General features: G+C 31.1%; 1 protein-coding gene across 3 annotated transcripts in view; it reads left to right on the top strand.

Moving 5' to 3' along the window:
• Positions 1–27040, top strand: part of Pcdh11x (protocadherin 11 X-linked) — a 497227-nt gene that overhangs the window by 393100 nt on the left and 77087 nt on the right. For 2 of the 3 annotated variants that reach the window (XM_034485675.2, XM_076919132.1), the window contains one exon: positions 15591–15614. The exons of the other annotated variant lie outside the window; for it this stretch is intronic. In XM_034485675.2, coding sequence (XP_034341566.1) covers positions 15591–15614 — 24 coding nt within the window. The remainder of the gene's footprint in view (positions 1–15590; positions 15615–27040) is intronic. 3 annotated transcript variants of the gene reach the window in all.

Raw genomic sequence — 27040 nt, forward strand, 5'->3', positions numbered from 1 at the left:
ATAAAATTTATTAAGTAAACACTTGTCTAATAGCAAAGTTCCTAAGAGCATAGTATAAAAAATGAAACACAGAATGGCTTCAGTTTAATACATATGTATTAAAATGTGACTTTCCCTTTTGTAATTTTTTTCAATTAATATTAGTGTTTATAGATACATATCTTATTCCGTTTACTTTTCATAACTAAGTGTCTTGAAATAGGCTATACTTGAACAATAAAAAGGTAGGATAGATAGTGACTCCAATGGTTTTATACACAAGTCTTTGCGCATAGTTTTCTATCCTATCATAGGGAGATCTGTGAATTACAACTAGAGTAAGTCAACAGGAGGCTCTTTCCTATGGAAAACCATATATCCAGATAAAGGATTTTTTTTCAAGTTAAACATTTTCTTGCAACCTATACTCTGCAATGTGCCATGTTGTATTTCATAACCTCATTGAGAATCATTATGTAGTGATCTGTATAAATGTATTTGACATGCTCAAATTTGCTGATGTGGATGAAAAGATGAAATTATTCCAACACAATATCTTTTCTTAAAGCTTATGGTTTATTGGTAAAGACAGATAACATGTTTCATTCCAATTTGGGAGTTCCAGTTTTTGAAGAAAAATCAAGTTTATTTCATATGAGAATATGAGAATATGAGACTTATATCATCTGCTGCCTTTGAAGAACAGTGACTGCTTTCCAGTGTCAAAATTAATGGATTTAAGTCTATTGTGCTACATTCACCCTTAAGATTCTGTGCATTGTGGCATCTTTCCAAATGTTAAGCTTTCCTCTGAAATTCTATGAAATTTCAATTCATTATGTATAATATTCTGTCCTGATTCATTTTGGAAGCTTTATAGTTTATTTTTATCTGTATGATGAAGACAATGCTAAATAAGAATTAGCAGAAAAACACCAAAATGAAAAATAACAGCTATGAATTAATATGACACAATCTACCAAAGCAATTGATTGTATGTTTATTCAGTAGTTTGGCAGAGTTATTTGACTAAATGGTTCATCTCGAATATCAATTGAGCAGTTTCTTCATTTTCTCTGAGAATCTTCATTTTCTGTGACAATGTCAGTGATTCTTCACTAATTGTGTTCAAGGATAAATACTGTGCTGACAAAACAATTTGATTTAAAATATTTTGGCTGTCTTTTATGGTGTAAATATCTCAATTATGTGACTGAACTCTGACCACCTTCTTGAAAATAATTTGTTGCTTCCACTGAAGTTAGTTGTACAACCTGCAGCTACTAATGCTGATTAGAAAAATATGTCTAAAATACAATTGAAGAATTGTAACTGTTCTGCTGCAGAAGAGTATTTCAAATTGGTCTTAGAAAATTTGTCTGAAAAAAAAGCAAGTTATGACCATATTGTGGTTTGTCATATGTAGCTCATTGTCATTAGGCAGTGAATTGACCACAGAGATTGTAATGTATCCTGTACATAAATAAAAATAAGTCAAGTCTGCAACACTGTTTTCATCTGACATGTATGATAGCATAATCTTCATAATGTTGACTTCTATGACCTCTATGATAATACGTATTTTATTAGTAAAGTTAAAATATAATCTCTATTTTATTATTTTTTATTATTATTATTTTTTATTTATTCTTCTTTCATGCAGTAAATTCCAACACAACACATCCTATTTCCACTTAACCTAGTCACCTCCTACATCTCCTCTGCCACAAATCTATTCCCTCCATCATATCTCAGAAAAGAGCAGCTCCTCCCTCAGTGATATCAATGGAAATTTTACAAGATACTATAATATTAGGCATGAATCTTCACATCTTATCTGGCAAGGCAACAAAATAGGAAGAGAAAGCTCCCCAAAGTAAGCAAAACTGTTACAGTCAAACCCACTCCCACTACCAGGAGTCCCTCCAAAACACCAAGCCAACAAACATAACATACAGACAGGGGATTTACCACAAACCCATGCATGCTCTGTGATTGCCATTTCACTTTCTGTTAGCCCCCAAGCCATGTTCTCCCCTTGTCATTAACCCTTCTGGTTCCACAGTTCATTTGCCCTTCTTCCTCAGGTTCCTGTAGCTCCAAGGGGACAAACTTCATGGAGACCTTCAACTGGGCTGTAGATTGCTGCATCATCTCACTTCCCCTCTGCATTATGATGACTGAACTAGGAATAATACCATTAGGAAACAAATTTCATTTCTTTTTGTTTTAGCTTTTGTTTTTGTTTTTGTTTTAGTTTTTGGATTTGGTTGTGGTTTTTGTGTTTGTTTTGGCAAATGGTGTTTCGTTCCACTCTAGGTCTCTGGGCTATCCAGACTCCAGTTCTCAGCCCTCCAGACAGTATCAAACATGGACTTTCTCTCCTATATTGGCCTCAAATTTGAACAGTCATTGGCTGATCACTCCCACACACTCTTTGCCATCATTGAACATTCTGCAGGGAGGACACACTGTAGGTTAATGTTATTGTGGCATAGTTGACTTCTCAGTCCCACCACTGAAACACTTGCCTGGTTACAGAAGATGTCCAGTTTAGGATCCATATCCACCATTACTAGATGTCCTCTTTAAGGTCCCCTCATAGATTCCAGAAAGTTTCCAATGCATTAATTTTCATGAAGCCCCCCCAATGCCCTCCAATTCCAGTCTTCACTCTCATAAATACCTCCTTTAATCTCTTATTCTCCATCCTAATCAACCCACAAAATCTATTTCCCTTTCCCAGGGACACCTATAGGAACCCTATATAGCTCCCCTTATTACTTAGCCTCTCTGGGTCTGTAGAATAAAGCAAGAAAATCATTTAATAAAGAGCTTACTCTACTTATGAATACATACTATGTTTATCTTTCTATGTCTTTTTGAAAGACTTGCCCTTTCACTTTGACCTATCTATATGCTATCAGCACTATATTAAAGCGAGAGAATGCCTTAGGCAGATGAGGAAAGACAGAGACACCTTCACAGAGTGTATAAAATGATTACCCCACTACATTTGTCTTTACATTTCATGATGTCATTTTTTTAGCAGTTGAACAACACTCCATTATGTAAGTGTATCATGTTTCTTTATAAATTCTTTGGTGTAGGGACATCTTGTTTGTTTTCAAATTCTGGAGATTATGGATAAATCTGCTTTGAACATAGCTGAGCATGTATTATTTTCATAGAATGAAACATACTTTGGGTATATTCCTGAGTGGTATAAATAAGTTCTGAGGTATGATAGTTGCCACATTTCTTACAAACAGCCATACTGAGTTCCACGGTGGCCATACAAACTTGCACTCCTATCAGCAATGGATGAGTGTTTGGCTTGCTCCATATCCTCACCAACATGAACTATCACGTGTGTACATGTCCTTAGCCATTCTGACAGGTGTAAGATGTAGTCTCAAAGTAGTTTTCATTTGCATTTTCCTGATGGCTAAGTAATCAATTTTTAATTGATTAAAAATTACCTTTAGTTTACAGTAAGTAAAAAAAAAATGTATGCATTTTGTCACTTCTCATGGAAGTGATTATTGATTTTAATAAATAATAGTACAGATTAATTGTCATAATATATATGAGGCCCCTTGGATAGAATTTCAAGCAAACTAGCTGGATGTTAATGGTAGCAATTTTATTTTCTTCATTATACTGATATATCAAAGACTTACAAATTCAGGTCCAGCATGATATATGATATATAAATACTTTTTCATGATATTATTACAACAGAGATGTGAGTAGTAGCAAAATAATGAAAAAGTGTCTAAATATGTATCAAGACTACTGAAAAGGGTCTTCAATTCTTTAATAGAATTATCTATTTATATATTCATGCCATGTTATACGAATTGCCTTTTTTCATTCACTCACATGTTACTTAATATTTAGTTTAACAAAAAGAAGATGAAAGAAAAAACACATACACAAATGAATCATATTTCATAACTGCCAAAAACATTCTTTAAATCACAGCAGTTTACTAATTAGATGACACCATTTTTCGCATTGGCATAACTTTAGTGAAATAAAATGACAAACATAAGTATCAGTCTTGGCATAGTGTGATAAGCATCTTTAATCAGTGAGTTGAAATGTAAAAGAAGACTGACTTTAAACAACACAAGTATTTCATATAAAAAGAGGAGTATATATAGGTGTAAAATTGAATCCAAATACAGTATTTTCTCATTTCTGCTTAGTACTGTATAAAAAAAACTCATCATCTGATAACTCAAATGAAACTTCATTAATTATTAATGATAAATTGGAGCCAATGTTCAAAGATCATTTATAGCTAAAGAAAATGACTATTTTTTTAACAAAGAAATAAATGTGTTAAACTTCATATCAACTAGACAACATATTTATTTGCAAACATAAAGAGAGCGAAAGATAAACCAGCAATCATGTTATGCTCTTTGAATCTCAAATATGTAACGTGCTGTTACATACAAGGCTATGCTTCCTAAACTAACCCAAACATTCCCACCAATTGGTAACCAAGTATTCAAATGATTAAGACATTAAGGGCCATTTATTATTCAAACCATCACCATCTGGCTTGAGCTTTAACTGGGCATGTGTATGCTATTACAAGCTCTGTGTGTTCATGTTTTATGTTCAAAATTTCATGTTGTATCCTGAGAATGATGTTTCCTTATATTCACCCACTACCTCTGGCTGGTGCATTATTTCTATCCCTAATCTACAACAATCCATGATCCTTGGGAAGAGGGATATTATATAGGTGCCCATCTAGGTCTGAGAAATTTAGTCACCTTTTATCTGATCATTGGCCATTTATAGGTCTGTATTTTAATCACTATCTACTACAAATAGAAGATTCTCTGGTAACAACAGAGTAATATATTAATCTGTGGGCATAAAGATAAGTCATTTATAACCATACTATGAGTATAAAATATATACATAGTTTAATACTGTGGGCATTTAGCAGAATTATAGTAGCAGACTATCAGTAGGAGTGAATTCTAAATCCAACCCCAATATATTTGTTTACATGTTGTTCTGGCCTCTATTGAAGCAATGGGAATATTTTTAAAAGTCATCCATTATTGTAGCTTGCATGATTTACAACTGGTTAATAAGATGATTACTTTTATCCTCCCACAGGGAAAATTTGATCCCAAAAGAGATCAATTTCTGGCACTGTGCTTTTTATTTGTTAGCATCTGTTGTCTAGTATGGGCATTATTACCCTGTAATATGGTGGTTTCATTGTATGTACAAACTCTGCTACAGTAGTTGATTTACTTATAAAAATTCAAAATCATTTTACTGTTAGTTATCTCTGCTCTTAGTGTCTTCCATCTGGGCTCTTCCAATCCTTTACATTATTAAAACTTCCCTGTTCCATTATTACACTTGAAACATCATACCGAAGCATTCAAACTCTTATGTCTATAAATTCTTTCATCTTACTAATTTCCAGGCCTCTACTTTTTGTATTTTATTTATTTATTTACATTCCACCTCCATCCACCCTCTGATTTTTCCACAAACCATACCTCCTCCCCAAGAACCTGTCCCCATGAGGATGACCCCATCAGCCACTTCCCACCCAACAAGACCTCTAAATTCCTTGGGGCATCCAGTGTCTTGTGGGTGAGGTACATCTTCTCTGACTGAACCTAGACCTTGGAAGTCCTTCGTTGTTTAGGTGTTGGGTGGCTCATATCAGCTGGTAAATGTTCCCTGGTTGGTGGTATAGTATTTGAGATTTTTCTGGGGTCCAGGTTAATTTAGACTGCTGGTCCTCCTACAAGGTCACCCTCCTCCTCAGCTTCTTACAGCTTTTTCTTAATTCAACCACAGGGGTCAGTGCTTTCTGTCCATTGTTTGGGTGCAAATATCTGCATCTGACCAACAATTAACAAATGGTACCTTGTAGCCAGAGCAGCTGTGAGCAACATGTGAATATGAAAAACAGAGGAATAATGAATATAGACACAATGTTCTGTGCTCACTTCAGTATTGAAATATATTTAATATTCTATAGTTAGCTCTATAGCCTTTGGCTATTTACTAAAAATAGTAATATCAATAGAACTTGAGCAATAGTCTCTGGATTCCCTTATTTGAGTTCTTCTCTTCCTCCAAACACGTGGTCTTCTTTTACCAGAGATCAATCTTCTTAGGTCTTATCTCATACCTTCAGTTTTCCACATTATCTGTAGCTTTCTATACTCAGGGCTACATTGCAGTTTATGTTTCTGCCCAATAAAGAAACTACAGGCCATATAGACCACAAAAAATCCCAATTAATCTGAAATTACTTTGTACAGAAAACCAGATTATCGTTTGAACCAATGAACAGCCTACAGAATGGGAAAACTAATTACCAACTAAATCCAGATGGTTAATATCTAGAATATGCAAAGAGATCAAAAAACTAAACAAGTAAACAACATAACTTAGCAAATGTGACATAGTATTCATCATAGAGCTCTGAAATTTTGAAATATAAATGGATAAAAACCATTTTAAAATGTTCAAATTCTGTTGCTTTCAAAGAAATGTAAATTAAGACTATTTTAAAAATTATTCTTGCCTCAATAAGAAAGACTAAGATAAAAGACTAGATGAGGAGATATCAAAATTATCTAATGCCAAATGCACTGATTTTAAATGCTCCAAAATTTAGAATGGATAATTAGTAATTATTTAAGTAAGTGATAAATTTTAATTATATAATGTATTTAATCTGACATAATTGATAAAATTAATATGAAAAGAGAATTATTATAACTGTACATATGATCAAATTTTTCATATCAATACTATATATTGCAAGGTTAGATTCTTAGAGAAAGATTATAGTTGTATAGATAATAAAGAGAAAGATACATATATAAATATATGTATAGATACATTGAAATATAGATATTAGTATCAAATTTTATCTAGGATTAACGGTGTCTGATCATTTCTATGCATGTAAGCACTCAAAGGCAGAAAAAATCAAACAAATATTAGACATGAATATGATTATACATATGTGTAATCACAGCACTTGAGATAATGATACAAAAGATTAACAGTTTGAGGCCAGCTTGTAGTAGATAGTATATTCTAGGATAATCTAGATGATATAGCCAGACCCTATATTAGTAAATTTATAAATAAAATAAAATAAAATAAATATAAGATGATTGATTGTCCAATTAAAATTATTTGAACTCAGATACTAATATATTTGTATATATGACAATGACAAATTACTCATTTTTTGAGTTTTCTTTTTTTAATTTTTTATTGGTTATTTTATTTATTTATATTTAAAATGTTATCTCTTTCCCAGTTTTCTCTCTGAAAACTCCTTATCTCACTCCCTCCCCTCCTCCTTCTATGAGGGTTCTCACCCACCCGCTCCCAACTCACTGCCCTTGCATTCCCTTATGCTGGGGCATCAAGCCTTGACAGGACCAAGGACCTCCTTCTCATTTATAGTAGATAAGGCTACATGTGCAGCTAGAGCCATGGGTCTTTCCATGTGTATTCTTTGGTTAGTGGTTTAGTCCCTGGGAGCTCCAGGTGTCTGGTTGGTCGATATTGTTTTTCATATGGGGTTACACACTCCTTCAGCTCCTTCTGTCCTTCCCCTAACTCTTTTTTTGGGTTCCCCGTGCTTAGTCTAATGGTTGGTCAGGCTCTAGAAAAGCCTTTCAGGGGACAGCTATATCAGGTTTCTGTCAGCAAGCACTTCTTGGCATCAGCAAAAGTGACTGGGTTTAGTGGCTGCATATAGGATGAATCCCCAGGTGGGACAGTCCGTGGATGGCCTTTCTTTCAATCTTGGCTCTACTCTTTGTTCCTGTATTTCCTTTAAATAGGAGCAATTCTGAGTTGAAATTTTTGAGAAGGGTGGGTGACCCCATGCCTCAACCAGAGGCTTTTCCTAACCTCTCCATATGGTATCTTAGAGGTTCTCTCTCCCTTTTGTTGGGTATTTCAGCTAATGTCATCACTGTTGGGTCCAAAACATACTGAAAGAGAATGAAAAACATTTCGCGCATCTGTGAAATAATAGATATACATCTCTTCATGCTATAAACAGTGAAATATCATCACTGTTTATAATGTGTTTTTTTTTTTTTTTTGGTTTTTTGAGACAGGGTTTCTCTGTGTAGTCCTGGCTGTCCTGGAACTCACTCTGTAGACCAGGCTGGCCTCGAACTCAGAAATCCGCCTGCCTCTGCCTCCTGAGTGCTGGGATTAAAGGCGTGCGCCACCACCACCTGGCTCACTGTTTATAATGTAATATATTGTTCTATTGAATTTATCCAAAAGCAAATCAAACATAAACATTATATATTATATAGACACTATTATATAACAAGATATAGAATATAATATTTAGAATATTTATGCATTTTTTTTTAATTTTTCTATGTTTGTTTTCATTTGTCTCTTACAAGTTCATTGACATGTTTAGTAAATATTATATATGGAGCCATAATTAAGTTATCATTTTATGGATATGCCAATATTTAAAACAGTGCTTGAGCTACACAAGATTCCTGTCCTAAACCTAACTTATAATGTAACCGGTAATGCTCTAACTTTGCAGTATTAAATATTAATTTAGAATTATGCATTATTAATGTAAGTCAATTGACTTTTTAAAAGGCAGCCTGATGTTGTCTATTAAAGTACCTTGTATTGGTGGTAAACTGACCAAGACTTCATTAAGGACATGTGTTACAGTAAAATTGTGAAAATTATGGTGATGAGTTTCTATACTGAATTTGATACTAATTGATCTTATTTTATGAAAAGTTAATATGAAAAATTTTCATGGTAAATATTCAAAGTTTAATGTCTCTAGACCTCACAAAATATATTAGGACAGAGGAGGCCATATTTTAAGTAAACTATTAGCAGGTTTTTAAAACTCTGTTTTTTATAATTACCAGTGAAACTTAAAATTCAAGTCAGTTGAATTTAATCCAGTTGTTTATTGTTTTATGACACCTTTCTAGAGGAGTTGTAAGCAAACATCTAACAAACAACAGATGAAAGTAAAGGTACCACCAAATTCCAACTCATTGAACCAAGGGATTATATTTGAGATTATAAGAGTTTATAGGTCAGGTTTTACTTATATGACCTGAAAAGACACCACCAAAAGCTACAGGTTGGACTCTTGCCTTTCTAGGCACCTGTTGGTTTATGCGTTTTCCTAGTTACTCAGCTGGTCTCTGATTTTTATTTTTTATTTTGACTGTTCAGCTTCTTTTTGTGTCCTTTGGCAGTTAGGCTTGTCTGATTATTTCTTACTGATAATATTCATTTGGGGACGGAGGGATGTAGTGAATCTGTTCAGCTGCAGAACTTCCTGAAACTTTCTTTTACTTCTAGAGCTTAAGGAGCTTTGTTTCAAGATAGAATGATTCACCTTTCTTTTGAGTATTCTGAGTGAATTAAATTCTTTGAAGGATAGAATATTTCATGCCCTTTTGGATATCCTGTGTTTTACTTAGCTTCCCTTGAACATGGAGGTTTATCTTGGACAAAATTTCTACACAATATGTACTCAAAAGAAATAAAAACTATGTTTTACTTTTTATAGTTCTACAAAAAGCAATATTGTTAACCCATCATAGTTATGCCATGAATTATTTTAAGATAATTGCTTTTACTGAAATAATTTATTTTCTATACCTTGTGTAAGTTGTAAGATATATTTTGTCATTTGAAATTGTGTATAGAATCATTACATTCTAATACATAACCTAAAAATCATTTTTCCTATATAAAGGATTGTTCTTAAGGGCATTTCACAAACTTAGAGTTCTTAAAATTAGTAATATTAGGTCAATTTTATGTGCATCACTGTTTTGCCTGATTCTATATAACAACAGTGAGTACAAATAAAATACTACTATAGATCAAAAGAGTGTTTTCAAATTCCTGGAACTGGAGTTAAGGACAATTGTAAGCCACCATGTGTGTTCTGAGAATAAAATCCAGATCGTGTGAAACAGCAACAATTGCTCTTATCCACTGAGCCATTTCTGCATCCCCTAGTTTTTAAATTAGTTCTATATTCTGTATATTTTTACATTAACTAAATTCTTAATTTAGATTGTATGAATAATCATTAATTATATTTTTTCTTCCTGATTTATTCACTCAAATTACATGTATTTTCTGAACAAGTTACTGTCTGTTAATTTTATAAGTCCATAACTGAAAGGGTTCATATTTATTATTTTTATAAATGAATACATTTGCTGTAAAATCTTGGATTTCATTGTCATTTGTATAAATATTATATTTAGTGAAATGATACACTTTTTGTTTGTTTTAGATACTAGTCACTTGACTGTAGTGAACCACAAATATTTAATGGAAATACAGTAAAACAATGAGAAATTGATGTGTATTTAATTTAAAATTGCATGACAAACTACTAAGTTTATGTTTGGTGATACCATTCAATCTAGTGAGGAAGATACATTTCTACTAAGACATTTTTGATAGAATTTATTTCAACCATTAGAATCATTATTTAGAATTTTAGTATTTGTAATCACTATTAACACTTGAATATCCTGATTAGTATTCAGATTACAGGATAAAGATTAAATGATTTGTTATGTTTTAACCAACTCCCATCAATTTTGTTCAGTATTTAACATAGTTGTATAATTGTGCTTTTAATTTTGGAGACAGAAGTCCCTGTAGATCTTTAGGTTAATTCAACTGAAATAAAGTATATTTGTTTAAGACAAATTTTTTTCTTTCAGTAAGATATAACCTTACAAGATAAAGGGACATTAGTATGTCTTTCTCCATAATGCAGAGGAGAGATTCAAACAGAGTAAGAAAGGAATGCTGCTAAGGAATAGGAAACTCATGGTGTCACATTGTTTTGTCTGCAAGCAATGGGTAATAGAGGACAGGATAGGACTGGCATACATTTTAAATAAATGTACCAGTTATTCATGACTATATTTCTTTTATAAATTTCTGGTAAGTTCTTAGCAATATTATGCTGCAGATATAAATTCATTTCTACATAAATATCCCATTCTGGCTAGAAGTAATGTTAACGTTTTATGTCTGAAGAAGCCAAGAAAGTAAGAGATTAATACTTAGGGATTCAAACAAATGCAGAAATGAATCTATAGTTTATGAAAGATTTATATATTCTTCCTAGTTATGGAAAAAGTAGATCTCGGGCAATATTTTATCTCTAAGTGACAGGCTTTTCTTTTTTAAGTACCAAAAATATAATATTTATATTTTGAGCATCCACAGAGCCATTACCTTAAATCTCTGTCTTTTAATCATGAAGTGTAGATGATTTCTTTGGCAAAAAGCATTTGGTTTATTCAAGAAACCTTTTAACATGTCTTGTGCACTCAGTTAATCTGTCAGGCTGGTAAAATAAGTCCTTCTTAGACCATCGTCTTCTTGTGCATATAAACTTTTATTTAATTCGGTTTGAAATAGCTAGTTTCAACTTTTCATTTCCTCTTCATATTTGTGGCACTATCTTTTATGCTTTGTTCTTTGCTGACATAAAATATTTATCAACATATCATCTAAAAAGATCAGTTCCCTGCAGTATACACCTAATATGACAAACCACATGGAAAATGTCTCTGGTTGTTTATTTCTAAAATCTATAGCCATTTTCCCATATGTTAGGTTTGTCTACTGATATTTAAAATGTGAAGTTAAAGGATTCTGTGGACATCAGTTACAGACAGAAACTGCCACTGATAATAAATTTTAAAGTAATTTATAGCAAACTAAATTACACCTATGTATGTGAAACAAAGATTTGAATATTTTTAATTCTCATTATATTGGTAATAAAAATGTTCTTATACTACTTTGGGGGAAAACACTTATCTTAAACTTATAAAAAATTCCAGTAACATAAAACTGATCATATTTTAGATGTGGCCTATCATTTATTATTACCCAAATGCATTTATTTCAACTGATACATTAAGGCAGTAAAAAAACTTTCAGTAAGTCTACCTTAATATATATTTTTATTCTATAGGAAACTTAACAATAAATTAACAGAACATTGCTGTGAAAAACTTTGCCATTTATATTAGTGAAAGTTATTTAAGAAAAAAATACTTAAATTTACAAGCTACTTCTAAATATGTTTCTTCCAACCAGGTCACTTCCTCCCCTGATTGTTTCCTGCTCCCTTCTAAATGAAATTGAAACATCCTCACTTGGGCCATTCTACTTGTTATACTTATGGTCTGGGGAGTGTAATCTAGGTATTCTGTACTTTTCCTTTAATATCCACTACTCAGTGAGTATATACCATCTATGTCCTGTTGGGTTACCTCACTCAGGATAATATTTCTAATTCCATTCATTTGTCTGCAAATTTCATTTTCTGTATCTATTCTTCTAGCTTCTGACTATTATAAATAAAGCTGCTATGAACACTTGTGCTTGAGGTATGGTAGGGCATCTTTTGGGTCTGTGCCCAAGACTGGTAGAGCTGGGTCTTCAGATAGAACTATGTCCAATTTTGTGAGGAACATCCAGATTGATTTCCAGAGTGGCTGTACCAGCTTGTAACTCCACCAGCAATTTAGGGGTGTTCCTCTTTTTCCAAATCCTCACAAGAATGTACTATCCCTTGAGGTTTTGATCTTAACCATTCAGATTAGTGTTAGGTAGAATCTCAGGTTCCTTTGTATTTAATGACTAAACACTTTGAACATATCTTTAAGTGCTTCTCTGCCATTTGAAATTCTTCTTCTATAAATTCTCTGTTTAGCTCTGCACCCCATATTTTAATTGAGTTTTTTGTTCTTTGGAGGTTAACTTCTTGAGTTACATATTTTGAATATTAGCTCTTTGTTGGATATAGGGTTAGTGAAGTTTTTTTTCAATCTGTAGGTTGATAATTTTTCCTATTGACTATATCCTTTGCCTTACAAAATCTTTTCAGTTTCATGAGGACCCATTTGTTTAGTTTTAATCTTAGAGACTGAGCCATTGGTGTTCTGTTGAGAAAATTTTCCCCTGTGATAATTAGTTCAAGGCTTTTGCCCACTTTTTCTCCTATTAAATTCAGTGTATCTGGTTTTATACTGAGGTTCTTGATACATTTGGACCTCAACTTTTTGCAGGGTGATAAATATGGATCTATTTTCATAAAATGCAGGGTATTAAAATTAACTCAAATAAATCAACAGCCTTACTTTACATAAATGACAAATACGCTGCGAAAAAATTTAGAGAAACAACGCCCTTCAAAATAGCCAAAACAGTACAAAATATCTTGGTGTAACTTTTACCAAGGAAGTGAAGGATGTGTAAGACAAGAACTTCAAATCCATGAAAAAAGAAATTAAAGAAGACCTCAGAAAATGGAACGATCTCCCAAGCCCATGTCTTGGTAAAATTAACATGCTGAAATGACCATCTTACCAAAAGCAATATACAGCTTCATTGAAATCCGCCCAAAATTTCCAACACAATTCTTTACAAACATGTAAAGAGCAATTTTCAACTTCATGTGGAAAAACAAATAATCCAGGATATCCAAAGCAATTCTCAACAATAAAAGAAATTCTGGAGAAATCATCATCCCTAACCTTAAGCTGTATTACAAAGCAATTACAACTGCAAGGTATTGGAACAGAGACAGACAGGTCAATCAATGGTATAGAATTGAAGACCCAGAAATAAACTCATGTACCAATAGGCATTTGATCTTTGACAAAGAAGCCAAAAACCTATAGTGGAAAAAGACAACCTTTTCAATAAATGGCGCTGGTCTAAGTGATAGTCTATAAAAAAGAGAGAATTTGATAGTAAGTTATAGCTTGAGTATGATCAACCAAAATTTTGTTGACATGGATAATGGTAGTTATTTATTTATTTATTTATTGAAGCAAATTAAAAGCTTTGATATTTTCATAATCAAAGAAATATATTTATACCTTAAACTTTTAAATTTATCAATTTGTCATTAGTCATTTATAAATAAAATTTACTTTTTATGTTAGTGAATCAACATTCACGACTACATTTTCAAAATGGACTTGGTTTCTGCTTAGTTGTTGTTTTGACACCTATTCAACTTCTTTCACTTAGAAAAAAATATTCAGAGCACTAGAAGCATGTCCAGGCCCAATCCCTCTTGTTTTTTCATTTTTGATTACCATATTAGATCCCTGAGAATTATGTAACCTGTAATTGCATCTTACAAGTGAAAAGCAAGAACTTTATTTTCATTTTTTTTATTGTAAGATATATGAAAATAATGTTGAAAAAGCACAGGTCTTGATTGTTTATTGCAACAATGGATGAGAAGTATGCTTTCCATAGAATTAGATACATCAAAGGTGTAGAGTTTCAGAATACTATCTGAAAGATAAATCTTATTCCATCTATCTTTTGAAAGAACTGTTATTTTTCTTTTTCTCTTCAGTGTGTTACCATTAAATTGTCTTACTTCTCCATAAAATACCTCATGATAGAGAAGGAATGTGCTGTAACACATCAATGATCCTGAAAAATAGCAAACAATATTTTGATTAATTTGTGTAATTTATAAGAATATTACATCCAATCTGTCACACTTGCAGCTGCATTTTTGTTTGTCTTTGACCTACTATGCATCTCTTAATGTGTCATGTGTCATTTCAAATTACCTCAAATTTAATTGAAGTAGGTTTTATGCAATTTTAATTTGCTTGTCTTTTAGACTTTTATCCAAACACAAACATTTTAGCATATATAAAATATATACTAAAACACAGAAGTTATCAACAAATATATTTTACTATGGATTTTAAAATTTTTAAAGAAGAAATTGGATAGTCATCTATACATATTGATAAAAACTTAATATCTTATTAGTATAAACTATTTGGTTTAAATAGTATTCACTTCTTATTCTTGACAATGATGTCATAATGTGTGAGAAAAATTAATTAAAAATAATTACTGTGAATCTAGAATATGATTATTATAATATACATAAATTTCTCTTTTTAATTGTGAAAAATAATATATATGTTTGGTTGTGAATTTATAGAAAATTATTCTCAAAACAATGATAATAATTTCACTGAAATATATTGTCAGGCTAGTGTCTACTGATTAGGCAGTCATTTTTATTTTTATCACCAGAATTTGGAGGCAAGTGTATTTTAGGTAAAATATACCGTTTTCTTACATTCTATGTTTTCAGTAGGATGGTATATGAATGCTAGTGGCATTTTATTTGTGTACTGTATTTCCTTTTCACAGTTAGTAAAGCTAGACATATATTGATTTCTTGCATAACACTGAGCTCCTAATAAATACGTAATTAGCTAAAGGCACATAGGCATTATCTAAAGGAGCAATAACTTCTTGCTGAAAGCACAACATATTACATAGGCTTGGTTAAATTGCATTCTCACAAATTACAGAAGACAAAGTTAAATAAGTTCTATCTTATTTAAGTTAACACTGTCTGTGAAATGGGATCAAGAATACAATGTATAATATAATTTACTATGTAACTTATATTGTATATTTGGAAGAAGAGTAAATATATATTGCTTAACTTTATGCAAATCTCTTTTTAGCTTTCATTCCTGGACTAAAGAAAGGTACAGTAAAAACAAACACAAAGTTTCACTAAAAATGCATGTTTCATTTCAAAATAAATTGTTTGTGTTTGTTTTGGGATTTTTTTTTACACCTCTCATAAAGCATTACAAATTTTAACTGCTTGCTTCATTTAAAAAAAAAAGAAACTGGTTTCTAAGAGGATATTCCTTAAGTATGTTATCCTCACTACTTGAATAATTCTTTTTCCAATTTATTTACAACGATTTTGATGTAACAAAATTAATATAATCATGTGGTCATTTGTTTGACTTAAAGTAGCTGCTTTCAAATTAACTATGGATTTAATTAAATTATTTCTCTGAATGGGGGAATATTTTCAACATTTGTCTCAGGGAATACAAAAGATAAAATATTATCTTTATTTCTTTTCTAATTTTATCTATAAATTTTTATACTGTGCACAGGGTAAAGAACATAGTCTCACTTCCATTCTTGCAATGGTATGTAAGGTACACTTTTTACCAATATTTGTGGTATAGATTATTTGTGAGTCTCTACTAAGATAAGGCCAAGAAACAACCAATATTTTTAAACATGAAATTTAAGCAACCAGTTAAAATATATTCAATTTTATCTTTTGCTCATAAAATTTTAAGTTGTTATTGGATATTCTGAATGCCTCATTTATATTTATGCTCTTCATATTTCAAAATGGTCTTTCTCTTGTTTTATTGTCCAAAAAATATGATTTTGCTTTGTAAGTTTTAAAATTACAATCGATAATATATTGTTACTTCAAGCAATCTAAAATAATTACTAAATTATAGGTCTTTCTAAACTCGGTAATAAATCCATTGTGTTACAAATATATCTCTTTATTCTTCAAGTTTAATATGCGAATTTGAAATATGACTATTTTTGCTACCTTGATCGTTTTCAGATCTTGGATCATCTTGTTTAGTTAAATACTTTTTTAACCATATTATATGATCAACATTCATATTATAATAAATTTCAGCAATCCTCAAAACTTTGAAAATTTAATGGTAACATTTTAATCCTAATGTCTTTTAATGTCTTATATATTGAACATTTTCATACATAATAAAGTTAATGTGAAAATATTGCAAATAATTTTATATCTCTCCCCTTATGGTTTTGTAGCTATTTCCTTGCAAATTCATGAGCTGTAGATAAGAAATAGTTGAAAGAACTTGTTTGTGCTTATGATTCTAGCAAAATAATTTTTCTTCATTTCAAATTAGTTGAATTCATTGTAATAATTTCCACTGATAAATATATAATTTATATATCAATTTATTTACCTTATGTTCAACCTCATATGCAGAAATGCTTACTCTGGTCCTTAATTCCTGTTCTGCAATTAGGCATTTTTCTGCATATGAAAGAAAACATGTGATAACTATGTTACTGTGTCTGATTTATTTTACTCAGCAATGTATCTTGATAAACTCTTCATAGAGGTACTATGGAATAAAAAATGTTTATGAGTCAAGATCACATGAAATCTTATAAAAACAATTTATTATACCTGACTAGATGAATGTACTCAGTGAAGTTAATTAAGTATTCAAAGATTTGAAGTTTATGTTTCCTTTTCTTTTTTTTCTTTTCTTCAGTTCTCTTTTGTTTTCCTTCCCCACTCCTCCCATCTTTCTTTCAAAAAGCATAGTATCCATGAATAGAATATATACCTGAGTATGAACTAGAACTTCTGAGTGTACTGAGATTACAGACATAATATCTGGTTTATGCAGCACATACTAGACAAGCATTTGCCCAACTGAGCTCATTCTCTAGACTCATTTTCATCATTTTAAAGATTGCAGTAACCATGTGTTCCTAGTATATAATAATACAGTTAAAACCATAAAACTTGGCACTATTTAGTATTTGTATATGTAATTAAAAGTGCATACTGTCTTCAGCAAATATTTGACTTTCATACCACACTTTCATATGCAGATTTTATTATTGTTTCAATTAAAAAATATTTATTAACATTCTAGCCACTGCTCGTGCTCCAGGTCTCACCTGTGACAGTTAAAAACAAATAATAAAAATTAATTTTAGTAAAACAGTTAAAAAGAACATCTCAGGTCTTATTATTATAGAACTTAACTAAGATTTATAAATGTTTTCATTCTTTCTCACAATATATATTGCAAACAAGTATGTGGTTTATAAATAGAAAACTCAATTCCAACCAGTCATGTTTTAAGTGTTAGTATAGCTACTTGTTGCTAATGGTTATTAATTTGTTGTCCTTTGATATTGGGCTCTGTACAGAGTGTTTTGATGTTAGTCCTAAAATAATAAATGAATAAGCAGCAAAAATCAACATTAGAACTCTTGAATGTGTACTTGTTCTTTACAGAGAATTACCTCCCTAGGTTATCATAATTCAAATAAAATGAAATGTTTGGGAATACTTTCTCCCCCCCCCCGTGTGTAATTGTGTGTGTGTGTGTGTGTGTGTGTGTGTGTTCATCTGTCTTTTGTCTATCTATCAAAAAATAATGGTTAAAGACATGTTTCACCAATCCAAATAATAATGATGATGATGATGATGCTGGCTATCAAGGTTGAGTTGTTGATTAAATTCCAGGGATCTATATTGCAGAAACAGAGAAACTGACTACTGCAAAATGTCCTCTGATCTCCATACTTGCAACATGGACTCCTATTCTATTTGTAATCTGGTTTTTATCACTGTTAAAATAGGATTCAAGTTATCCAAACATTTCTTTAAGTGATGTAAAACAAATTTTAAATATTATTGATATAGTTTACTATAACATGGGTCTTGTATTAGTAATGTGCTTTTCTAAGGACAGAAAAAATGAATCTGTTCAATAGATTCCCAAAACAATTATATAGTGTAGACACACATATTAATGATGTTTGTGTTCAGTGGGCAAATTTTTTGGAACTATTAAAAAGAATATAATAAAATACTGTGTACCTAGTATAGCTTAAAGTATTTTTTTACCATTTGAAAATCACATATCATTATCACAAAATTCACTAATTTAGAAGCAAGAAATATATAATACCTTACAGAGTAAAAAAATGAAATGCTCATTTAAAAGAACAATGCTTGAGTAAAAAAATAATGTTTTATTTTCAAAACTAAACCTAATTATATAACTGTTGAGAAATATATGTAGAAGATTATTTGATATTGGGATCTAAGTAATATACAAAAAATATATTTACCATTTTTTATCTTGGAGAAACCTGCTGTTGAGTACTTTGCCTGGCTTTAATGTACAACTCATTAAAATTGTTTAATTTTTTTAATCAGTCAGTATATAGCTAAACAGAATGAAAGAGAGAATATGGACCTTTAGAATGGTCATAATTTCCAATTATGAGCTTGTTTTGATTAATGACAAAAATTAAGAATACTTCCAGAAAAGTTGGCTTAGCCAACAAATATGCTTACTATCAATCCTGATGATCTGAATCTATTATTCTTAGGACCTTTTTTTTCAAAGTGAAAACTGACTCCTACAAAAAGTCTTCTGACCAAAATAGTTGTAACACTGGCACATTAACATTCACATACATGTACATACCCAGGCTAGAATCCACACAAAATAAAGGAATTTAATAAAATTTTAAAATTCAAACATTCTGATATTCTATAATATATTACTTTATTTTTAATTGAAAATATTCTTTATATTCTGTATTCTGTTCACAGTTTCCTTTTTCTTGTCTCCTCTCATATCTTCCCCACTTCCTCACACATTTAACTTCACACCTCTTTTATGCCTATGTTTAAAAAATAAACAGGCCAATAAACAAACCCGAATAAAACAGAACAAGAAAGATAACAAACAAACATATTTATTACCTTATTTAATATTTATCATTTTCCATTTGTGAGGTACTTTAGTATACATTGTTCCTGATTCTTTGCTCTCAAAGCAAAATGTAATTGTCTTAGAAATATATTCAACTAAATTATAAATACTAAGAAATAATAAAATATTATCAGCTATATGATAGACAAACTCAATAATCATTACTGAAAATATTTAATAAGGTTATTGATTGTGTTGCCTTGTAATCAAGTCATGTAATATTTCAATGCCTTTTCTATTTAAATAGTAGTCTCATTGTTCAAACCTGACCTACTTTATCACATGCCATGTTCCATTCTATTATACCTTTTCCAAAATAAAGAATAAATGCAGACTAGACTAGAAATTTTATAACATACAATGAAATTTTCTAAAAATCAACATTTATCTAGTATCGAATAATTTTATTCATTTTGAAATTAAGATATGCTTAAATTTTATGTGTCATCTCAAAAAATAAGTACTATCTTTAAACATAGTTAAACAAATGTACTTCTCAAATATGCTCAAAATTACATTTTATCATTTCTTATAGATTCAGAAAAAAGACTATGTTATTTTCACTGTTACTAATCTGTGGTCTATTTTAAATTCACATGCCAACTATCTATGGAAATTGTGATTCAGAGTTAGAAAAACGTGGTAGAAGAATACACAACTATAAACCTATGGCACCAGTGGGTGTGAAGTTGTAATGCTTTCTGAACTTAAATTAGCTTCACAGCTCTTGCAACACTTTGAGGGATGCTGCAACAAGTTTCTTTCAGAATCTTGGACAAAATTCTATGAAAGAAAAGCAGGGTAAGCTGCTCATAAAACATAATTAGTAGTTTTGTGTTATCACCAGAAGTTTTCCCTAACATTGAAATTCTAGTTAGGCATCAGTTTTTATTTCTTCCATGTTATTTTGTATATTTAATTTTATTTTTGTTATTTTATATTTAATAGATTAAACCATAAAAGCTGATCATACAAATAAAGTACAAAATTATATCCCATACATGAGATCATTACATAATGGCTATATAAGATTAATTATATTATCTCAGTAAAAATTTTGTCTTTGCTTATAATTATAACATTTATAATCCTTTCTATTTGCTTTTTCTAGTGTACAGTACATTATCGTTTTTTGTGTTTCAGCACAGAGCTTTGTCTTTTATCTAACTATAACTTAGTTCTCATTGATGAAACTTTCCACATTCCAATTTCCCTTGATGAAGTAGAATCACTATTCTATTATACTCAAAAGAAAATTTCATATATATATATATATATATATATATATATATATATATATATATATATATATCCTAATATATCCTGATGATCTGAATCTTTTCTTAGGACCTTTGTTTTTCAAAGTGAAAACTGACTCATACAAAATGTCTTCTGACCTGCATAGTTGCAACATGGGTACATTAAGATTCACATCCACGTACATACTCAGGCTAGAATCCACACAAAATAAAGAATATATATATATCTTATATATTATATATACTATATATATGTATATATTCTGCATATGTATGAGAGACCATGAATTTCTAGTTTTTGTGTACAATAATGATTTCCATCACTAACCATTTTTATAGTGAAAGAATTTAATTTTGTAGCTGAATAATATTCAATGATCTATGTCTACCACATATTAATTTTCCATTTATCAATTAATAAACATTTAAGTTGCTCTTATTTCTTGACTATTTTTGATACAACTGCAATTGCATCTGATGAAACTGCCTCTTTGACATACTGATTTTATTTTCTTTGTATTTATACTTAGGGCTACTGAATGACATCATAATACTGTTAAGAATGATTTTGTATCGTTATCTATGATATATGTACTAACTTACATTCTCACCAACATTGTGCAAGGATTCCCTTTTCTCCAAATCTTCATCCTCACTGGATTTCTTTAGTATTTTAGAATTTTTTTTATTAATTCTTTGAAACATTTATAAGAGTTATGATATATCAAATTTTCACTCTTCTTCTTTACTTCCCAGAATGCATATATATATATATATGTGTGTGTGTGTGTGTGTGTATGTGTGTGCATATATGTATATGATATATATGTATCCTAATATCTTTTTCACATATTTATTGTTTGTTTATTTTTTTGTTTTTCTTATACTCAGTGAGCTCAATTAATGTTGTTCATATGTGCATAGGTATGATATCATACAGTGAAGCACAGGTAATCTATTAGTGACCTCGCTACAGAAAGAAAATTGACTCTTCCTCCTCCAGGAACCATCAATTTTCAATGGCTTATCAGTTAGGGATGGTATCTTGGGAGCCCTTTCCCAATCCATGCTTGAAATTTTAACTGGCTTGTATCAGTGCAGGTCTTGTTCTCATAACCAAAGCAGCTGTGACTTCATCTGTTTAGCAGAAAGTATTTCACAGTTTTCTTTTTTATTCCCTGGCCATCCTCCAGATCTTAAACTCTTTCTCCATCTTCTACAATGTTCATTGAACTTGGTTGAGTACAACAGGTTGACACAGATGTCCCATCAATAACAAATCACTAAGAGTTGTTTATGCCTGGTACTGTAAAATATGGAAACACAAACACCTGGCTAGAGAAGTCATTGATCATAAGAATTTATTTTTACCTATTACAGATTCACTATGTGGATACATTGCCAAGTTGTTCTCTAAATACTTATGTTCACATATATAGATTTGTGCTGCTGTGTGTTTTGCTCAGAGAAACTTATCATTATGTAACATACAGAATGGAATGGAGAGACTCACAACTGTTCAAAATATTGAGTCTTTTGTTAGCCATACATACTGAGGGAAGACAATATCTTGTGATTTTGATCTGCAACTGCCTGAGTAATAATAGTGACAGATTTTCATATATCTATTGATAATTTGTACATATCTTTAAAATAAATGTCTATGTAGACCTATTGTCTATAGTTTTTAAAACTATTTTATTATTTGGTAATTTCACACAATGCTTCTTGTCTGTTTCTCCGATCTCATTTCTTTAATTCCTATTAAACCCATGCCCACTTTCTCCTTTTCTCAACGTTGTGGCCTTTGTTTTTTGTTTTCAATTTTTTTTCATTTTAAATAATTTTTTATTAGATATTTTATTTACACTTCAGATGCCATCCCCTTTCCCCATTCCCCCCCCCTTAGAAAGCCCCTATCCCATGCCCCCTTTCCCTTTTTGCATTTATACATTTTTTAAAAATAATGTTAATCATAGGCTTTATAAGTTTGGTATTGTTCAATCAGAGGTGTAACCCACTACCCAACCTAGATATAACAACTATCTTTGACTGGTGGAGATACATGAATATCTGCCTCCCTGTCTCCCACCTCTTTCTCTCTCTCATCACCTAGCTTCTCCTCTCTTTCTTCTTCTCCTCTTCTTACTCCTTCTATTCCTCTCAGTACTCCTCCTACCCTAGCTCCTCCTACACATCACCCTTCCTGTTAAAATGAAACTTTTCTCTCAAAATACAATTAGAGCATAATTATGCTTTGTTTTTAATTTAATAGTCCATCAACTCCAATTTGGGATTTCCACACATTTCTGGATGTGTGTAAAGCACTGACCAAAGACAACTTTATATATCTTAAAATGTTTAAAATATTCTAGTGATTGAAAAGTCCAAGTTATTTTAAAACTCCAAAATTTCCTTGGTATGAGTTCCTGTGAACTCACAAACAAGTTAAATACTTCTTATTGCAAAACGGAAGAAGTAGGGCAAAATTTCAATCAGCAACCCAAAATGTAACAGTTTGAGAAGCTCAAATGTCTGCTTCAGGAGAACATTTGGGCTGCAAAGAATGCTGAACATGTCACTTTCTCTAGCTTTCCCATTCAAGGCATTATACAACTATTCTTCTAGGCATAGTCCACCTTCACTATCTGCCATGATCTTTGGGATCATCCTGCCACAAACTGGAATTTCAAACAAGTTGGGGCATTCACAATTGAGTCTGCAAGTTCACTAGTAGCCTCCTGGCTTTTTTGGGAACTCAAACCCTGCCAATTGTGACAACTTTTACCTTCTTTCTATGAAACCTTTCATGCTGACAAAAGACATAATGTTAAAGTGGCATCAAGGTTGGCTATAGGCTTGAGATATTGCCTTAGACTTGATTAGATTTCTTCTCTGAGCTCAGATTGAGGAAATGGTTCCCAGAAGCTTTAATCACAATATGTGATTCTCTTGTTAATAAGAGTTGATATTTTTAGCTCTCAGTAATTAGCATTAATTGTCCCAATAAAGCAAAGTTTTCTCTTCAGTGATACTGGTTACTTGTTAAACACGGAGGAGTCTTCAGCTTCAGATGACCAGAGATTATAGATTCTTCATGCCAAATATCATATGAATCTTCCCGATAGACTATTTGATAAGATCTTAAACTTTCCTCTAAAACATTGCAAGCCATGTATCCACATTTGAATACCAGCCAAAAGTTTAAATAGGCAAGAACAGAAACATATATGCAATATTGTGAAAAATAAAAAGAGATGAGTTTAGCAGCAAAGCCTGCAATTATGGTTGGCATGGGGATCACATCTTTTTTTTTCCATTTTATTCTCTTCACTGTATCTCCCAAGAGTGGTGAATCCCAGAAAAGTGAGTTGCTTTTTTGAAAGCTCAGTTTTCTAAGAATTTAATTTGTTATAAGTTGTGAAAAATGAATACATATGTAAAGGTATTTAAATAATCCTAGAGATAAAAAAAATTACTAGAAGAAAGACTAGGATCACTTGTACATGCTCCCTTCATGAAGTTACTAAAACTGTTGTTGTTTTATTGGTGATGCAACAAGATGAATGATACCACATTGTCTTCTAGCCATCCTATTTGGGAGGATTTGAGATACTCTAAGAAGGATTAATCATAAACCATGTGTATATTCTGGCTATCAGTTAACAAGCACTAGCAACTCTCTATTTCATTGCAGGTCCACCTAATGTTCTTTTTGTCCTTTGTTGAGGGATGTGTTTGTAAGTTCTTTCTTGAGTTAATCTTCTGCCTAACAATATTATGTTTTGACGTCTTGTAGTATAATTCTCCTGGTTTGTTCACTTATCTTATAGCAGTTCTGGCTGTTTGGTCTGTCTTACTTTTCCATATAATTTCAAAAACATTTTTTTTCTGATTGAGTACAGAATATCATTTTTATTTTACTTTGTATGACTCTGAATATATGATTTTTCTTGGTGCATTAACAATAGTCATTCTTCTAATTCATAAATACAGGCTGTCTTTTCATTTTATGCTTTTCTCAGTTCCTTTTATTAGTATTTTTTTAAATATAATTTCAGTTAAGTTTAATTTTATGCATTTAAATTAATCCTTTATTTTTTGCAATTGTAAATTAAATTAGTTTTTAATTTCTGTTTCAGATAATTCAATAATGCCATGTAACCATACTGCTAAATTTTTTGTGCTACTTAATAATAGATAATTTTTTAAATTTGATATCAGTATAAATAGATTTTCATGCATTTAAGAATTTTTCTACATCAAAATCAATCATGTCATTTTGTGGACAATGAAAATTTTACTACATTTCCTATCTTTTCTAATTGGAGTAGCTCTTCCAACTTCAAGTTGAATGGTAGAAATAAAAACTAATTATCTTTATTGAGTGGAAGAATATTTTTGTATACCTAATTTGTTCCATTTATTTTATAATAAAGGGATATTAATTTTGTCAAGTGTTGTATTACTTTGTATGACTCTGAATATATGATTTTTCTTGGTGCATTAACAATAGTCATTCTTCTAATTCATAAATACAGGCTGTCTTCATAATACATTGGTCAAGAGACCAATGAAGGTGATTATTTCCCCATTATTTTTGATATAGTAAAACTCTATTTTTTTACATATATTGAGCTCATTGGGTGCCAGTTTAAAATTTAAAATGATTATATTAAATAATATTTTAATGTAATATTATGTTGGACTTCCTAGTATTCTTTTGAGTATCAGTGCATTCACTATCTACAAGGTTATTTGGAAATGGTTTTCTTATTTTTAAATAATACTCATCAGAAAATTTAGTGATTTAAAAAAAATGTGATTGTGATTTTTGAGAGCCTCAGCTACTGATTTTTTAAAGAGAGATTCAAAATATTTAAGAATATATGTTAGTTGGATCTTATGAAACCATATTTTAAAAAAGAATTTCTATTCAACTTTATACATTTAATGTTCTAGATATTCACAGAATATCTTGATGTATTTATATACATATTTTATTGACTATGTTTTAACATAGTATATCAATTTTAAGGAATATTACTGAAGGTATTTCTTTCAATTTTGAGTTAGATAACGTAATTTTTAGTATAAGGGAGTTTCTTCCTTTTTAATGTTAATTTTATGTATTGCTAAGAAAAATATAAATATTTATACATTTTTGTTGGTATTTGGTTTCATAATAGTATTGTATATTTTTCTTTTTTCATTTAATATAATTATTTTTATATTTTTGAGAATTTTTACATAAATATTGTATTTATACCATTTGTACCACATTTCTTTCAACTTCAGTACTTTCTGTGTCTCTTCCCCTATCTCTCTCAAAGTCATGACTTAATTATTACTGTAAGATATATAACCTAAAGAGCCCATTTATGGCTACATGTATGTGAATGTGCTCAGGGTTGACTACTGTTATTGGATAGCCTAACATATATTCTCATCCTTGGAGAAGATTTTTCTTCTTTGCTCAGTAAACATTGATTTTCTGTGGCTCTTCATCTAAGGATGAATCTTAGATGAACCATCATCTAAGGAAACATATGAGTAAGATGTCTGATGGGAGAGAGTATCTTCAGTGTTTTCCAGGGAGTAATATTGACACAGTTGCTTAAACAAGATCTGCATAATGACAACACCAGTTGAAATACAAGCATGGGTACAGAAAAATGTCACAAGTACTAATTTTAAAAAATTGAGATTATAAATTAATTGTATTTCCCCCATTTTTTCCATTCTACTCTCCAAACTCTCTCATATAATCCTTCCTACTGTCTTTCAATTTCACACCTTATTCTTGCACCAATTATCCTGTTTAATCCATAAAATGATATGTTGATATACATTTTCAGGGTTGATGAATTCGTTCTTTTTATTCTTTAATCTTTTTATACAGACCAGTCTTTATCCCCCTCCTGGTCTGCCCTCACCCACCTCCCCATCTCCAAGAGGATGTCCCCACCCCTTATTCCCACCCCACCAGACCTCTCCCCACCTCCAGGCCCTCAAGTCTCTTGAGGGTTAGGTGCATCTTCTGTCACTGAGTCAAGACACAATATTCTTCTGCTGTATATGTGTTGGAAGCCTAATATCAGCTGGCATATGCTGCCTCATGACTGCAACCCCCAAAAAGGCCCAACAAGCAGCCGAAAGAGCCAGATGCAGATGCATTTATACCCAACAAATGGACAGAAGCTGGTGACTCCTGTAGTTGAGTTAGAGAAAGGTTGAAATAAGCTGAGGAGGAGGGTGACGCTACAGGAAGACCAGCAGTCTCAACTAACCTGGGTTGATCATTTCTTAATG

The sequence above is a fragment of the Arvicanthis niloticus genome, chromosome X, assembly GCF_011762505.2.
Source record: "Arvicanthis niloticus isolate mArvNil1 chromosome X, mArvNil1.pat.X, whole genome shotgun sequence".
Lineage (NCBI taxonomy): Eukaryota > Metazoa > Chordata > Mammalia > Rodentia > Muridae > Arvicanthis > Arvicanthis niloticus.